The following is an 18,240-nucleotide window of genomic DNA, read 5'->3' as shown; positions in this document are numbered from 1 at the left end:
GTGTGTGTGAGAGAGAGAGAGAGAGAGAGAGAGAGAGAGAGGGTGAGTGTGTGTGTGTGTGTGTATGCGTGCGTGCGTGCGTGTGTGTGTGTGTGTGTGTTTGGACTAGATGTTCTGCTGGGATCTGTCCTGCCCCTGCCCTGGCTCCACTGACGTGCATTTACCAAAAACAAAAAATAACCAAAAACTGAAATGTTATAAATAGCAGTACAGTGTCAACATCTGCCAAAAAGAGCACAGACATGCTCCTGAGCCATGTGGCAGGATTCGTAAAAAAAGCCGCCCCGCGAGAAAGAAACCAACGTTGTTCTCTATTTTAAAAGAAACCCCAAATGCTTCACGCATCTATTTTTACAATTTAAAACAGAAAACACTATTCCACAAATATGTCTCTGGCACTCATGTTTGCGTCTTCTCGATGGTGCACCTCTCCTGCCGACCTCCTCTGCTCTCGGAGCCCCCCGACACTCCTGTCAAAACCTACCCATGCGTGCGCCCAGGTCTCATCCCTCCAGCCCTGACTTCAGGGGAGGCAGCCCCTCCCCTCTCAGCAGAGCCCGCAGAAGCTGCTGTCAGTCAGGCCCTGCCCGCCAGGGGCCTTCTGAGCTTGCTGCAGCCGTTGGGATTCTCGTCCTTAACTTTCCCAGGGCTCCCCATCTCATCAATCCAACTTCTCCATCAGAACTGGGGCCAGAACCTCTTCAATTGACGTGCACTGATTCTATATGGTGCTGGGGACCAGAGGGCAGGCAATTCACCTGTCAGCTTAAAAGCGGCTTCCCCACAGTGTTCTAAAATCGGATTGTTGGGGAAGGTTGCACAACTCTGTCCATTTATGAAAAGAATCACTAAATTGTATACTTAAAATAGGTGAATTTCATGGTATGCAAATTATACATTAATAAAGCTATTAAAAAAATCAGCGTCCACATCTCTGCAGGTGTTTCTGTCCAGCGCCAGACCCGAGGTGCGACCTGGGTTCCTTGCATGTGGACAGTCTCTTGGCCCCATGTGGTTCAAAGGGGCTAGAACAGAGACTCAGCTAGGGGGAGGGCTGGAGCCAGGGTTCCGGCGAGTGGAGGTGCCTGCCGGAGAAGGGGCGCCCAGAGGGCAGGCTTCCAAATGGCAGTAGGTGGGGGGGGGCACTGACAACGGGAAGGTGGCACACTACGCAGTATGATGGGGTGATGGGCTGACATGCTGCCTGGGTGGGGGAGGAGGACGTGGTTAGTATTAGATTGAATCATATGCCACCGTCATTTCTGTAGGTCAAATGGTTGAACACTGGCAATCGCCTACAGCTCAACCTAACGCCTGTCCGTGTGTGATAACGGACCGGAGCTCAGGCTCGTGCGTTGGATGGAGCAAATTCCCAATCGGCCCCTCTGCTCATGGGCTAAGTGACCGAGGGATTGTCACTTCAACTCCGTGAGCTGCCGTTCTCTCATCTATAAACGGGATGGCACGGTCACACCCCGGAAGCACATTTTCCTTTCCGTCTTTAAATGCATGTCCAATGCCCAGCACACGGTAGGCTCACCAAAGGCTCAAGCAGGGAGCATCCTTCTTTCCTGCTCCACTGCCTTCCTCTCCTCATCTTACGATGTTGTCTCTAGAGCAGATGGAATAGTAGAACTAAGCCTGAACCACCAACCTCTCCGGGCATCTCTCTTCTAACATCAGCCCCTCAAATAAGTCAGGACAAGCAGCACAGTTCTGCTCAGCAAAGCAGACCCTTACTTTCCTGATGTTACTGCAGAAACACAGGAGTGCCAACTGTCCCTGGAGCCCAGGGCTGCATCTGAGTCCTCTACCTGGGGGAACCATGAAATAAAGCCAGTAAACGAATGGCCCTAAGGCAGAGCTGGGGGTGGCGCGAACCAAGGGCTGCCTGTTATTAACGCACCAAGTGGGGAAGGGTGAGGGGCCACCAGGTGGGCCTGGGTGCGCTCTGCAGAGCCAATGTGTAAGGCTGGGGGTGCTCACGGGTCAGCGGCACCGAAGATGAACAGGAGGTCAAGGAACCCCCTTCCTTTGGCTCCCGTAGCGAAAAGGGAAGTGGGGCCCAGGAGGACCGCCTCCAAGAACAAAGTGATTAAATGCTCAGCTGCCCTCGACCCGGTGGCCCCAGAAGCTGCTGCTCAGGGCCAGGGCTCCTCTATGAGAAATGTCCTCGACGGGTCACTTGGTATACTTCTCCTCTGCTCTCCAGCCAACTGAGCTCACGTGGACAGGAGCAAGGACAGCCAGACTCCAGGGAGAGCAGGGCGGGGAGGGACCGACAGAGGGAAGCTTCAGTTCCTTCTGCAAAAGGCTCTAACGTGTGGGATCCTTCCTGCATTCCTTGACTCCACACCGAGCCCAGGAGGCTAACAAGGTCTCCACGGGAACCAGGGAAGTTCCAGTCAGCAAGCACATCTGTCCCTGGGGCCTGCAAGCTTTCATCCATGAGCCACGGGTCCAGGTGAACGCACACAAAGGTGGAGGGGAGGAAATCTATCACCCTGTTTAACCAACCCAGTGTGTTAACTATCAGGGATGAACTAAGCCCTGGCTCTCTGGAAGGTGTCCAGGAGGACATTTCAGTCTTTCAAAGTCACACCGAGTGTCCGAGACTAGGACTTAGAACCTTGCCCACTCAGGCCTCAGAGACCAGAGAGAGACGTGAAAACGGACACACGACAGGATGTCCCGGTGAGATCTACCACGGGGGGAATAAAGCAGCACAGGATCCCAGCGGAAGGGACATTAGCTCCCTCCAAAGATTCTTTCCTGCCAATAGACACCACACCCCACGATGGTGTGAGGAGAGACCCCTGGGGGTCCACCATACAACTCGGGGCCCTAAGCCCGAGGCCTCGCCTGCCTCTGGGCTCCAATCCCAGGGGTCGGAGGATATATTCTTAAGGAAGAAATGCGCTCTTGGCGTGATGCCTCAGGGTGATAAACCCACCCGTTACGATCACACCCGAATGATCACGTGCTTTCACTGTGCTGGCTCCAAGCTGGCAGCCAGAGCTCTGCCTCTGACAGCTGCCCAGGGCTGATGGCCCTGCCCAGGCTCTACAGGGGGTGGGGGGGGGCGTTGGGGGGGTGGCTTTCACTCACCAGACAGCGGGTCTTTGCCAATCATCAAGACATTGGGCAAATTCATTACGATCAGCTGCTGGAGAACTTCCTACAGAAACAAAGGGGAAAGGATACCATTAAGCACAGAAAACAGAATAAAGACTGATTAAGACAATTACAGTTTACCAAGTTGCTGGATGAGTGTGCCAGCCATTAAACAGTAACTATGAAAGCACCATATAACAGAAAGGAATAGTTAAGATACCAGTAAGCGAAAAGTCAAAAAAGCTAATTGTGCTTCCGCCTTGATTACTACCAAATAAAAATTAGGTCTGCGTGTGTACAGAGACTTTGGGAAAAAGAAGATATATCAGATGCTAGATTAGCAGGATCAGGAGTTTCTTTTTAAAAGATGTCTTTATTTTTACGGTATGGTTTGCTTGTGCAATTAAAAAATACAGAATAAAGATTAAAGGGATGCTACTGCGTCTTTACAAGCTGACGATTTGGGATCCTAGCTTTCGGCAGGTCTTTGGTACAGGCTGTAAGTGACACTTCTCTCTTTTCAGCAGTGACTTCCTTGGGGTAGGGATAAATCACAGCTACTCTGTGCCCGTCAGAGAGGGGACACATGGGAAGTGAGCTGCCTTCTCCCTCACACCAAGGGCCTCTGAAAGAAGGCCCAGGCACCAGCCATCGGCCATGTCCCCTTGGGGTAGGGACGGCTAACGAAGTTCTCCTTGGAGTGTGCCGACCCACCACTCATGCTTCCCAGAGCAATTCTCAGGGCACATTGGTCTTCCCCGCCCAGATGTGCCTTGCTTTTCACAAATCGGAAGATAAAAAAATCTAATTTTACAGAAGACAAGCAAGGTAGTAGGATTCCTAAGTATTCTTGGTCTTACAAAAGTGGTCAAGAAACTCTTGACCAACAAAGCTCCTCTTATGCCTTTAAAAAAAATGTTTCCGGGCTTCCCTGGTGGCACAGTGGTTGAGAGTCCGCCTGCCGACGCAGGGGACACGGGTTCGTGCCCCGGTCCGGGAAGATCCCACATGCCGCGGAGCGGCTGGGCCCGTGAGCCATGGCCGCTGAGCCTGCGCGTCCGGAGCCTGTGCTCCGCAACAGGAGAGGCCACAGCAATGAGAGGCCCGCATACTGCAAAAAATAAATTAAATAAATAAATAAATAAATAAAATGTTTCTATTGAGACACGACTTTTTTTTCAGCAGTCGCTCTACTGATGACGTGATGAATCTCTGTACTCAGTACACTGCCAACCAGCACTGATGAAGAAAAAGGGGACAATTAACACGATCGGCTAATCCCACAGGGCCCAGCTGGACACCTCAGAGCTCTCTGAATCCTAAGAATGGTGGCCTAGGCAAGCACGCCTGGAGAGGCCAACACCTTCACAGAATGTACAAAATGATTTGAGCCACTCTCCTTATTATCTTTCCATGGCTCCTGCCACACCAGAAACTGAGGGGAGGGGATGCTAAACCAGGAGGAGTACCCCACTCCCAAACACACGGGCCCCTCTGCACTCAGTGTTGGAGGATGTCTTTCTTTACTATCTGAGGTCACGTGTCACCTCACCAGAGATGGCCAATGTTTTCTCAAACAAGTCTCAGTGCTGGACAGAGTCTGAGCTGCGTTACAGCCTCAGCTCTCCTTCAGGGCTTGGAAAAGTCAACGCGGCAAAAACTGTTTCTCACTTGAATGAGCTCACCAGAGGATTCCACAGTCCCTCCCTGGGGGCAAAACACACACCGTGAGTAAAATCAGGTAAATCCACTTCTAGCAAAAGGAAGGACTCCCAACCAGATGGGTCCATCCTGTCGTGGAGTCCCTATCCAGCCTCAACACTAAACTCAAGTGCTCAGCCCAACTTCTAGAAGATTTCCTTCTTATCACTGTCCAACCAGCTACAGTCCCCTTTGAAGTCTTGGCTGGTTTCCTCTGCCATGGTCCAACTGTCTGTAGTGCCAGCCCTATTTATCAGGGTGCTCGAAGAAGGGTGCACACGTTTATGAAGGAGATACAGAATGAGAAATCATCTTGAAGGTCTCTGCATTGCAATAATGCAAAGTGGTATTTTTATGCTTATGATTACCTAAGCAAAAGACTGCTGGAAACACTGCTAGAAAATATTGCTGGAAAATCCATGTATTCTCCTTCCAAAACTGGATGGTTCATTTTGTCTAATCAGTATTTTCTAATTTTCCCACAAGAAATATGTATCACTTGCACAATTAAGAAGTAATGTTTTATTAACAATGTTTCCATGATGTGTTCCTCTCAAAACATCATGGGCCTCCCAAAAGTTAATCCAAAATATGGGGGCCAAAGATACCCCCAAGACCTTAACTGCTCCCGCCAAAGGACCACCAATCACATTTCCAGCAAAAACAGGCTCAGAGGTTTGAGTACAAAGGTCAGAGCTGGCCAGCAGAAATACAACATGAAACACATTAATTTCAAATGTTCTTAGTAGTCACCTTAGAAAAGTAAAAAGAAACGAGTGACAACATACAAATCATATACTTTAATTAAACCAACATTTCCAAAATACTGTTTCACCACATAACCAACATAAAACCATGAATGAGACACTTCACGTTCTTTTTTCACACTAAGTCTTTGAAATTCAGTGTGTAGTTTACACTCACAGCACATCGCAATTCAGATGCTAAACTGTCGCTGGAAACACGATCTGAATCAGCAGAGGCGCAAACCGAAGTTGTTCCAAACACACTTAAAAAGTTTCCAGTAACTGAATCCAGTATCAGCTTTCAAATCTAAACAAATTAGAAATTCACTTCTTCAGTCACACTAGCCACATCTGGAGGCCCCGCCAGCCACATGTGACATGCTAGTGGCTGCCGTGCTCTGCAACACTGGTGACGAGGGGATTCCCTGAGGAAAGCTGAGCAAATGCGTCCCCTCAGGGCGGCGGGGCCTCCAGGGCGACGGGCCAGGCCCTCCGGCTACGTGAGGAGGCTGCTGACGAGGGGCCCCTCCTGCCTGGTACTCAGAACAGAAAGCCACTGTGGAGCCCGCAGCTGACACACGGGCGGGCTTGGCGGGCACTGGTCACACCCCGGCCGGCTGCGGGAGTGGGGACACGGAGCGAGGACGGAGAGCACAGGCCCCAAGGTGTGCTCTGGGTAGCCCCCAGATGTGCCAACAAGCCTTCCTGGTGCCACCCGGGCCTTTGCAAAGGCAGAAACAAAGCACACTGTCACATCCCGAGGCCAGGACGAGGGATGAGGGCACACACGAGCCTTGTGGCCTCTTGTCTCATCCCATCCTTGCGGCCTGACGGCAGGAGGGAAGAGTCAGGCTTGGGGTGCAGCCCTCCCAGAGACCCCCTGCCCTCCCTCCACAGAGAACTGGGCTGCGGAGAGGCAGGAGCAGGGCAGGGGGTGGGTTTAAGCACCGAGATCCAGAGCAGATTTTGTACCCCCGTTCCCTCTCCTCTGTGCACCTGCTTTAGGTGTGTTCTGAGATCCTAGTATAAGATGCTGAGGAAACCCCAGATTCTCCTTTTCCTAAACGCAACTGCACTAACTGCATGCTGGAAGGACCTCATTGCTAACCACTTGAAACCAACTAAAAGAAAAGTCACAAAAGTAGGTCAGCGCAGGGTGGTGGTACTTGGATTCTCATGTAGCAAGGGGGTCGGGGCTAGAAAGCTCTTTGTAAGTACAAGGGGAAAGAACCCACCTGACCCCAGCCAGGCTGCAAATCTAAAATTTAGGATCTTATCGACTCTGAAGTTCCTCCCAGGGCTGTCCTGACACAAACAAGGCCCTACACCTCGGGGAGGGATGGGACGGGCAGGACACTCCAGGAAGCGTCTGGCACCCCAGCTGGGGCTCCCAGGGGCTGCATCTGGTTTCGCACACAGTGTCAATAAGCCCAGAGACTCAGACCGCCCTCGGATTGACAGCTTCCTGATCTGGACCCTCCAGAGGCAACCTGGGGGGACACAGGGAGTGCCGAGGGGCCGTCTTGAGGCCGTGGCACTGGCTCCCAGGGGTCACAGGTGGAGAGAAGCTCTCAGAACAGAACCAGGAAGCCGAGTGGAAGACGCTCCCTTCCTATTAGAATCCTCTCATGACAAGTACAAACGTACCCAGTGGGGAAAATCCAGGACACGGGAGGGGGTGCCCCAGTCCAGGCTTCACAGGTGACAGAGCTCTGCTAGTGGCAGGAAGGATGATGCAGGAGCGAGAGAGCAGATTTCAGAGGCACCAGGTCATGCGCAGAACTCATACACGATTACAACTAAGCAAGTGGCCTTGGTGGTGGCAGGACCTCCCAGCCCCCCGAGAGTAAACGAGACCAGCACCCAGGCACGTGGCTTCACTGAACCCACAACACCAAACGCTCGTCCCTGCTGGTGAGCACGGCTCCCCACATGTCAGAATCCAATATGGGGCCCAGGCTGTGATTCCCAGCTGGCTCCGGGAGTCACCTGGGCCCTCGTCATCCCTCCAGTCACCAGCCTTCACACAGGCCAGCGCTCCAGCCTAAACGTTCCTTCCCTCCCAAACTCCCTCAAACCTCACTCCTCCCAAGGAAGCTTCGAGGCTTCCCGAGTGCCTCCACGTATGTGCAGGTGGTGCTAAGTCTTGAGGTAACAAGATCTGGGGGATCCGTCACTGCCCTCTGGAGGTGGGGCTCTGGGAGAGGCAGGGGGACAGGGGGAGGGAAGGCAGAGGCTGGGGGCCGCACAGAGGGAGCTGGGAGGGACCCCAGGACAAGCCTGGATGCCTCACTCCACCTGGTCTGTCCCTTGGGCCAGAGGTGACCTGCGGTTCCCGGGGCTTGCAGGTGAAGCTCATTTTCTGCGTGTCGCCCAGTTGTCTCCATCAAATTGCCCAGTCCCTGTGGGAGATGGGCCTCCTAATTCCTTTCCAGCCAGTCTCTATCCAGGACTTATAAATAGAGCACCCACGGAGCCATGGCAGTGAATGTCCTGGAAGCCCTCAGGTAAGCCGTGCTTTCTCCAGGACCTCCTCCCTTGGTTGGAATAGGAGGACTCAGCTCCGGCCCCCCCAAAACCAACCCCCTCAACTTACCTCTGAGAATAAGTGTGTGTACCCCAAACTCCTAGCAAGCTATCTACTTCACCACAAAACTGTCAACAGCAGAATATTAAACGGAGGCTCTAAAACACCCACCTTCAAAATACAAATCCGAGTATGACCGGGTGTGTGTAAGGGAGCGGCACCTGAGGACTTGTGCCGCAAACCGACGCTGGGGACTGGTTAGGTGATGGAAGGTACGGCCGCGATCCTGGGTAGGAAGAGGGCAAAGAATGCTGAAATGAATAAAAGGATGCCTAACTGAATGTAGAAAATTAAAGATATGCTAAAAAAGAAGAAACCCTCAAAGGAAATATACTAAAATGACAGAACTCTCTCTCTTTTTTTTTTTTTTTTTTGCGGTACGCGGGCCTCTCACTGTTGTGGCCTCTCCCGTTGCGGAGCACAGGCTCCGGACGCGCAGCCTCAGCGACCATGGCACACAGGCCCAGCCGCTCCGCGGCATGTGGGATCTTCCCGGACCGGGGCACGAACCCGTGTCCCCTGCATCGGCAGGCGGACTCAACCACTGCGCCACCAGGGAAGCCCCAGAACTCTCTTTATTAGCGTGATCAGGACAAGAGCAAGCTTTCCCAACATTTAAAAAAGATTCTGTAATGTGGTTCTAACACCTTAAATTATTTTAACCCTGTGGCATGGCTTCCCCCAAAGAATGTCAGCAGCATCTATTTACTAGATATTGAACCGTGAACATGACAGGTCCACTAAAAAAAAAAAAAAAAAAAAAAGCCTTTCTCCGGAGACAATTCACAACGTATCCAACACAAAAAATAAAGTGGATTATTGATTCTTTTAATCACCGCCCCCCCCAAACTTTTTCCAGCATTCCCCATCAGAAATTGCAAAGCCTCCATCGGCCGGGAAGAAGAGATGCCAGCCAGGAGAACTGAGGGATGAGGGCAGAGGCTGGCTTACAGCCCTGGGCCCTGCGCTGGGACCTGAGGCAGGAGGCCCTGGGGGAAGGGGTGGGCTCCCAGACCACCAGTCCCTGGAAAACGGAGGCTCAGGGATCCCGGAGAAGTTCACCCACCGCCTGAGGCAACGTAGGGGCCTCGCTGAAAAGGCTTAAAATCGTGCCAAGGCTCATGTCAACCTTTGTGCATGCTCAAACAGTAAGGTCACTTTCTCCGCTGGTGGAAGAAAGGAAAGGTCCCGGAAAGTTGCAGGGTGGAAACACACTGTGTGTCTGTGGCAAAGGTTATCTTCAGTTTCCATTGGAAACACTGGGATTGTTGGATTAAGCACAATGATTTCACAACAAAATGGGAAGAAATCCTTTTCTCTTGCCAAATGAATTTTATGGCTCGACATTTTGCCAGGAAGGAAGAATAAACGCTGCTAAATGCCTTGAGTTTAGGTGCACAGAATGACCCTCCATGAGAGTTTGAAAAGGAGTTGTTAACATAGAGGAAATGAGAGGGAGATCCCAGAGATGTTAAGACAAACACCCACACGAGGCATCCAGGAGGAAGATGATGCTCATGGTTGCCAAGGAGATCAGGATGGTCCAGACAGCAAAATGTGCAGTCCACACAGTCCAAGCAACACAGAGACCTATCCAATACTGAGAATCAGTAACACCAGTAATACAGCTTTGAGTGCGCACCCAGCACACCTTTAAGTCTGGGGTTCAGATACTCAGAAACACATATGAGCGGCCTAGCTGTGAGCTGAGAACTCTCAGCTGGTGGAAAAGGCAGGGAGGTAGACCGTCACAGCACAAAAGGACAGGTGCCAGAGCAGCACAGCATGGGGGGCACTGCCAAACTCTGCCCAGGCAAGTCTGGGAAAACGTCTCAGAGGCAGCAGCCTCTAAACTGGGCTGCGGAGAATGCTTAGAGTCCCGCAGTGTAGGAGAGAGCCAGGAAACGTATTAGCTGCTAAGTGTGGCCAGCAAGTCAAACCTTTGGTTACAGTGTACCGTACATACCCTGCATTCCCCACTGGGGCGCTCTTTCATCCTCACACATCACTGGCCCCGATCACCACCAGTCAGAATCCTATCCATCCTCCGAAGTTCAGTGAAAATGTCACCTCCTCCATGAAGCCATCCTTGATGCCCTTAATCATATGAGTTTCTTTCCCCTCAACTCCTAATGTTTCACCCGCCCACTTCTGTGGCACTTTCACATTTTGCCTCGCCAGTGACTCCCCACGCACAGGCAGCAAAAAGCAGCTAAGTGACAGCTGACAAAATGAGACCGATCAGAAAATATTCCTCAAAATTTATACTGAGTGAGGTTTTATTCTTTTTCAAGACTCTTTTTTGGAAGTGGTGTCTTCTCTTTCTCACATGAACAAGAGGACCAAGTCCTGAAAACTAACTACTCTGCTCCACTACTATAAGTTACTTCACTCCCCTGTTATTTCCTATTTTACCTAGCCAAATCGCCCACCATGTGCCTGAAGATCCCACAGCTTGTAGATGTTAACCAAAGTTCAAAACATCTCAAAGTGAATTTGTAATGCTGGTTTGAATACGCCAGGCTTTCCAACTGTAAAATCCCAAATGTGATAGTTTTATGAGCAAACAAGCAAAGCAAGGGGAATTTAAAATTCCTAAACAGTAGACGTGACTCAGATGGGAAAGCCACCACACGTATTCCAATGTCCCCAGCGTCTATTCCAGTGCCCCAAGAGAGGAGGAGAGACTGCAAACCCCACAGCCATAACTTTTCCAGAAACCGCACGGCTAAGGTTCACACAGGTGAGGCGCCTCTGGGATTCTGAAAGGCTGAGACGCTCACACGGACAGACCGAGAAAGTCAGGAGCAGTATTCCTGGCAGTCTCTGCACACATCACAGGGCTTATACTCCTGCCATCGATTAGCACTCCTCCAGACTCCCACCTCGATTTGGCCAAGAGGGGTTCCTGAACTCCCTTCCACAACATCGTGGCCCAAACAAAAACACACACCCAAACACAGGGAGGGTCCCCTCTCTTTCCTCCTCCCAACATCATGTGAAGGGGTCAGGACAAGAATCACTAGGATTTCCAATCGGAGGGAACCACAGCACAGCGCTGGTAAAGGGATTTGACGGCGGGATACAGAGCGAGGGCCAGGTTGGGTGCTCTGGGTTGGTGAGCTTTCCCCGAGACCACAGACCGGGGCACTTTCTAGAGTTACGCCTGTCTCATACCTTCCCTAGTGACAGCCTGCTGCCTCCACCCCCAACCAATCATGCCTCCCTCGACGCTACTCCATCTGAGAGCCACGGGGACTTGACCCCCAAACGCAGCGACACGGCCCACATTCCGCGATGTTACAGCCAGGAGAGCGATTTTTTTAATTTAGCTGCTGAGCGGAGACGTAAGCCTGATGATTTATCCTCGGCCGCCTGTTCAGAGACGGGCCCACAGGCCACGTGCTTGTGATTCCATCTGGACGAGAGGCTCTCGTTTCCGCCACGTTCCCTCCAACTGGGGCAGGAAGCCCCAGTGAAATGAGTGGGTAATGAAGTGCTTTTATGTTAAGAGACTGTCACGTAAAGCTGCTGATAGACTCAGCCCATCTGTTCCACCTCGTTTCAATTAAGCCTGGGGTCCCCAGGGCTTGAAACTAGCTCAGGTCCGCACAAGCCTAGGAGCACCGGCTCCCCTAATGAGGCCACACCGAGTCTCAGAACCCAGCGATTTAAAGCCACCAACCTGGGCCATCTGCGGTTCCCAGATCGTCAGAAAACCCCCTACCCCTGAACACTTGGTGACTGCCTCTCCTCATGGCTGCGTTCACAGAAACAAACCAAGCCCAGCCTTTGTTCCCAGAGAGGAAAACAAATATTTCCTTTGAGCTGACCCAGGAGGAAGAGACGTGTGGGAAGGAACACCTGGAAACTCAAACACCAAGTGAGGGCAAAGCTACTCACGGTGTGACCTCAGGCAAGTCACAGTCCCTCTGTGAGCCACACCCTCATCCGTAACAGGAGGAGGACCTTCTCTAAGGGACGTCTGGCTCCTTTAGAGGGGGGGGGGTGAGGGTGCTGGCATAGAGAAGCACAGCACATCTTTATAGTTACTAACTCAGGGCTGCCAACTCTGAAAACAGCCAAGGGCCCACACGTCCCAGGAGAGCCAGGGGAAACCCACAGGGACGGGACTGGAGGACAATTCAAACGTCCCCGAGAACGCCTGCCACCCTCCCTTTGGGTTGCTCTGATGCTAGGAAGCATCTGTGCTGAGTTCCTGGACCAAGGAAGGTGGGGGGGGGGCAGCTCCAGAAGCACGGGCAGGGTACCACATTCATCTCCTGAGAAGAAATTCTGCCCATAAATGGTGTCTCAGGAACCATTTTCCGTGGTAAATACAAGCCTCGTCACCAGCAGCTAAAGCTGGGCTCTAGGGGAGAATGTCTGCGGTGAGGCCACCAGCAAGCAGAGGGGCAGCAGGGGCGATGGCAAGCTGGACCCATACCACCCCAGCCAACAGCAGAGGGTGGTGAGAATCAGAACTCAAAACCAGCACAGGGGGCTTCCCTGGTGGTCCAGTGGTTAAGAATCCGCCTTCCCACGCAGGGGACGCAGATCCGATCCCTGGTCGGGGAACTAAGATCCCACATGTCGCGAGGCAACTAAGCCCACAGGCCACAACTACAGAGCCCACGTGCTCTGGAGCCTGTGGGCCGCAACTACCGAGCCCGCACGTCGCGACGAAAGATCCCACGTGCCCCAACTAAGACCCGACACAGCCAAAAATAAATACATATTAAAAAAAAAGAAAAAATAGGGCCTCCCTGGTAGTGCAGGGGTTGAGAGTCCGCCTGCCGAGGCAGGGGACACGGGTTCGTGCCCCGGTCCGGGAAGATCCCACATGCCGCGGAGCGGCTGGGCCCGTGAACCACGGACGCTGAGCCTGCGCGTCCGGAGCCTGTGCTCTGCAACGGGAGAGGCCACAACAGTGAGAGGCCCACGTACCGCAAAAAAAAAAAAAAAAGAAAAGAAAAGAAAAACGAAAACCGGTAGAGCCTTATAGATTATCTATGGAACACAGAAATTGAGGCCTGGAGAGGAACATCACAGGGGGTGTAGCGTCCCCATTTGGGTCTATAAAGCCAGGATTTCTCAGCTCTACCCTAGGGCTCCTTTCCTCTGCTCCAAGGAGCTCACTTCTATTCAACAGTATCTACTGAGGGCCTACTACACGCCATGACCAGGCTGCAGTGGGGATTTGGGGGAGGGAGAAGAAGGATTTAGACGTTTAGGCAGGATGGGGAGGGAGGGTGGTCCTATCCTCACACTTGAATGCCTAGAGGGGCTCAGGGCTGCCCTGCCCTCTCTTCCCAGCAAAGCAGCAGCATCCGTGCTTGGGGCTGATGTGAAGAACCCTATTTTATGGTGGTGAGGGATCCTGGAGCTACAAATCAGCAGCTGTAGAGTTCCCTTCCCTGGGCTTCTTGCAAAAGTTAACATTTTTGTTGATGGGCAGAGGGAGGGCACGGGGCTCACAGCCAGCACCACCTTTAGGCCAGAGCGCAGTGTGCGGGGTCACAGCAGGGTGGGGACACGCGTCATGCGGGGCCGGTGGAGCCACCAACACCACCAGGTCCACGGGACCCATCCTGCTCCCCTGCACCCTCGCCAGGTGGCAGCTCTAGGCTGGTTTCCTGGCACCTTCTGCCCTGGGCATGCCCAAAGAGCTCAGCGGGAGAGGGGCGGCCGTCCCCTGTCCCAGCAAGCAGCTGGGCTGGGGATCATGCGTCTCTGCAGCCACTGTGCCCCACTCTGCTCCACCCACCACTCAGGGCAGGCAGGGCCGGGGCGGGCGGCACACCCCGGCAGCCCTTACCCACTACCAGACGGTGCTGCACCAGTTCCCTCAGTCCCGGGGGACACGGGGGAGCAGAGTGTGCGTGGGCGCATCAGCGGCAGGTGGCAGCCTGCCAGGACCTGTGAGGGCAGGGAGAGGCAGGCAGGGAAGCCAGGCCACCGCTGCCAACACAGAGCGTGAGCATCGCAGGCCTCGGGGCATCACTGCTCCCTAACGCCCATCGCCCCAGGGCAGGGGCCTGGCGGGCAGGGAGAGCAGAAGGGTAGCCGTTCACTCTGTTAATTACACCACGGTATTTCCTGGGCACCTGCCGGGGGTCAGGTGGTGGTGGCAGAATACACAGACACGACCTCTGTCCTCAAATCCAGGAAATGCAGACAAACAAGCTCAACAAAACCGAGAGGGAGAAGTGAGGGTGTCCAGGGTGTGTGCACGGGGCGGGGCCCTGCTCTCGGGGAGCCCACAGCCTGGCAGGGGACGGGCCTGCTGGCAAGCCTGGTGCCATAACAGAGCGGATGTGAGGCACCTGAGCTGGGGGACGATGGGAGCACACAGGAGGACTAATCCAGAAAGGCTTCCAGGAGGAGGGAGCGTTCGGCTAAAATGGAAACAAAGAGCAGGTGCCGTCCGGGTGGCAACAAAGGCAAAGGAAGTAACAGAAGACCCTCCCCCACCCTGTGTCTCCCCCCACCCCACCCCCACCCACTGCAGCCCCAGAATGGAGAAAGAGAAGCCCTGCACAAGGAGCTAGGGCCTGGCACCCGCTCTGTGCTTATCTCCACAGTGGCAGCAGTGGCTCTGGAGTCCCCTAGCCAGGTCCACCGCCAGCCTATCACTGCTTCAACCCCCCCAGGTGGCTGGACAGGGGGGTATCACACCCAACCCACAGGAGCGCCTGGCATGTAATTAGGCCCCCAATGGGTGCTGTCCCCGACACGCTCAGGGAGAACAAGCATGCCTGCCTCCTCCTGCTTCAAGGGTCCCAACCTAGAACAGCCCTGCTGTGCACACATGCAGGAGGCCTGCAGCGACTGGAAAGTGAAACCCATAAGGAGACGGCCACGGCTACTGGGGTGCAGGGGCTTGTCCTGGAGATCCCCAAGCCCGGGGAAATCCTCCCCACCCCTGGGCTCAACCACACCCCTTTCCTGCTCTATCCCTCGGGGCTTAGGGCCAGGCAGGAGCATCTCAGTGTCCCTCCTTTGCTCCTGCTTTCTCTCTTTTCCCTCTGGTCTCAAGAGGAAAAGCACACACACGACAGTTTCCACTGCGAAGGGTGGCAGAGGTTTCAACGCTGAAGGGCTGGCGGGGTGCTAGGCTGAGAGTTCTAAGCGCAGGTCTTGGCTCCAGGGGCAAAGTGAGCATGGCTGATTAGCGATCCCTGCGCCCTGGGCACAGCAACAGAACTTGAGCCTCAGAGAAGGGTAAAGGCTGGAGAAGTGGGTCAAGTTCGGTGGGAGCACCGAGGGAGCAGGGAAGTCTCCGTGGCGGATAAGGGAGCGAGGTGAGACCGTATTACTGCTCCCCTCGCCCCCGCGCGCCCCTCTGAAAAAGCTGCCGGTGAAACAGGTGGTACAAGCAAACAAATCCTGCAAGCCAGTCACTTCTCGTCATCATGAGAGTTTGCAACAAATGGTCAGACTTCACCCAGAGAGCAAGAAACTCTGGAAGGTTCTTTCATTCTGTCACCAAGAACTTATTCTATAGCAGGAAACTGGGGGAGGGCAATTCAGGACACAGCTGAAAAACTGGGGAGGAGAAAGGTTAAGAAACAAGTGTGTAATAACTACCATCTCAGCAGGAAGTGAAAATCTCAACAGATGGTATCGACTTCAAGGCAGCTGTCCACGCTGGCGGGGTGGGCACCTGATGCAATGCTCTCCACCCCTCCACCCACCTCCAGCGCCTCCTTCCCTGCCCAAACCCCTCGGCTGGAAATAATCACTTCATCTGTGCCCCCTGAGCCCCAGCGCAGTGTACCCCACATTCGAGGTGACTGGGAACCCTGGGTTCCGGGGGTAGGGCACTGTAGCGTGCTCACTTCTGTATCCTCGCCCACCCCGGCCTCTGCATGTGCTGCCCGCAGCAGACACGCTCGCCAGCTGCTGGCTAAACTGAACCAACTGACCACAGGGAGGAAAGGTCTCAACTGGACACGCCCTCCCCCTGCTAGAGTGCAAAGAACACTTTCTTTTGAACGATGCTAAAGCAGAGCCTGGGCTCCACACTTTGTATTATCTCATTTAATCCGAACTGGCAGGGGGTACGCCTGGCCCACTAGGATTTGCCAACACAAGATGCACTTGATCAAATGTTTTTCACTGCTGGGGATCCCATAGTAAATGAGGGAGATAAAGAGGTAAATGAAAAGGTCATGTGATGTGCCAGGAAGTAAGAAGTGCTAAGAAGAAAAATAAGGGTAGGACGACCCAAGAGTGAAGGAAAATAAAGCTATTACAGACAGGTGGTCAAAGAGGGTCCTCCGATGAAGCAACAGTTGAACAAACACAAGTGGAGAGAGAGAGAGAGCATGCCAGGTGGACATGTGGAATAAGAGACTTACAGGCAGAGGGGACAGCAAATGAGAAGGTGACTAGAACATGCTGTGCAGTCCCACTGAGCCCGATACTGGTGGTGGCCCAGCCTAACCAGAGCCAGCAGTGCAGTGGTCCTCATGGTCTGACAGCCCACTCTGAAGCCTTGCGAGGCACAAGGAGTGCTCACACGAGTAACTCACCACGACACCAGGGGTTAGAAAGAGGGTTTAAGCCTGGGTGTCAGGCACAGGTGATTGGTAGCGGTATCTGGAGTGCTGTGTTAAGAAGGATTCTGAGGCCAGGTCTGGGCTCAGAGGCAGAGAGTGCGATGATTGATTAGTGATGTCTGCCTGAGCCAGGACTTAAGCGGCCATGGCACACCCTTGTGTAACCCACCCAGTGTGATAAGCACTGTAACACAGGTATAAAACTGTGAAGGGATGTGAGGGAGGGACCAGTAATCCTCTGCCACTAGTTATAAACCCGTGACCTGAACTTCGTCTGCTAAACCAGCTTCACTTTCCAAGTCTTCTTACCAGGCTGCAGGCTCCCCAGGGTAGACACTTGGACTATCTCCCTCCCCACTGTCCCCCAGGGCCTGGCACAAGCAGGGGCTCACTCGGCATTTGTCAGATGAGCTAATGAAGGGCCACGAGCCCCAGGCCGGTGTGTGTGTTCACAAGGTGAAGACCTTGAATGTGGATCCTGTAGGACAGGGGCAGAAACACTGCCCCACAGTTAGGTCACTGGGCCCTACTGCATGAGGCTCTGATCTGAGGACCTAAAAAAAAAAAAAAAAAAACCCTTTCTTTCATTTTTTAAAAAATTTTATCCTCTTTATTAAAAAACTTTTTTTATTGTAGTTGATTTACAATGTTGTGCCCATCTCTGCCGTACAGCAAAGTGACTCAGTTATACACATATGAACCTTTTTTTTTCATATTCTTTTCCATTATGGTTTATCACAGGGTATTGAATATAGTTCCCTGTGCTATACAGTAGGATCTTGTTGTTTATCCATCCTATACATTGATACACTAGTTTACATCTGCTAACTTTCATTCTCTAAAAAAAAAAAGAAAAGGGAAGCTTTTCTTCAGATGTGAGCAAGGTGGGTGTAAGGACCACCAGATTTAAAGGACATTTCAGAAGAGGCAGGAGAACTAAGGCACGCAGACCTGCCCCAGCACCTGGTCACAAGGCAGGCCAGCTGCCCAGCCTCCCGCAGGGCCAGCTGAGAGCCCACACTTCAAGCAAGTACAGGCACCCTCACCAGCTGTTCCTGAGCCCGAATTGAGCATGATGGCAGTCTGTGCCCACCCTGCCGCTGCAGCAAGTGGACTCTTCCAGGCCAAGCCAAAGAGAGTTGAGGCCCACCTCTGCACATTCAGTGAGCACACAGTAACGCGGAGGCTCTGTTAGGCACAGGGTGGGGGCGCGTGTGAGGAACACCTCACTCTGGTCCAACCCTTTCCAGTGTGTCCACACCGTCTTGTGTCCTGTGGGGCAGGTGCTTGAACAGTGACACAGGAAAAAACTGAGATGCACAGTTGGGCCTTGGGTCACGTGGCTAGTGGTGACCAAGCTGGGGCTGGAACCTAGGGAGTTCACAGCACGGTTGGCGAGAAGAGACGTGAACCCAGTGAGCTCGCAGCCCACGGGTGTCCTCAGAAGGGACCCCAAGGTGTTGGGAGGTGGAGTGGTCCCCGCAGGCCGCAGTGGCCAGGAAAGGCTTCACGGGTCACTCAGGCCCCG

General features: G+C 53.3%; 1 protein-coding gene across 1 annotated transcript in view; it reads right to left on the bottom strand.

Annotated features, from left to right (window-relative positions):
• Window positions 1-18,240, bottom strand: part of CCDC88C (coiled-coil domain containing 88C) — a gene marked incomplete at its 5' end in the record, with an annotated part of 129,033 nt that overhangs the window by 73,111 nt on the left and 37,682 nt on the right. The window contains one exon of the mRNA XM_082648383.1: window positions 3,109-3,178. Within this exon, the coding sequence (XP_082504509.1) occupies window positions 3,109-3,178 (70 nt within the window). The remainder of the gene's footprint in view (window positions 1-3,108; window positions 3,179-18,240) is intronic.

The sequence above is a fragment of the Grampus griseus genome, assembly GCF_964374135.1.
Source record: "Grampus griseus genome assembly, chromosome: 2".
NCBI classification, from domain to species: Eukaryota; Metazoa; Chordata; class Mammalia; order Artiodactyla; family Delphinidae; genus Grampus; species Grampus griseus.
Note: the sequence above shows the minus strand (reverse complement) of the source record. Positions and strands in the feature narration are given on the sequence as shown.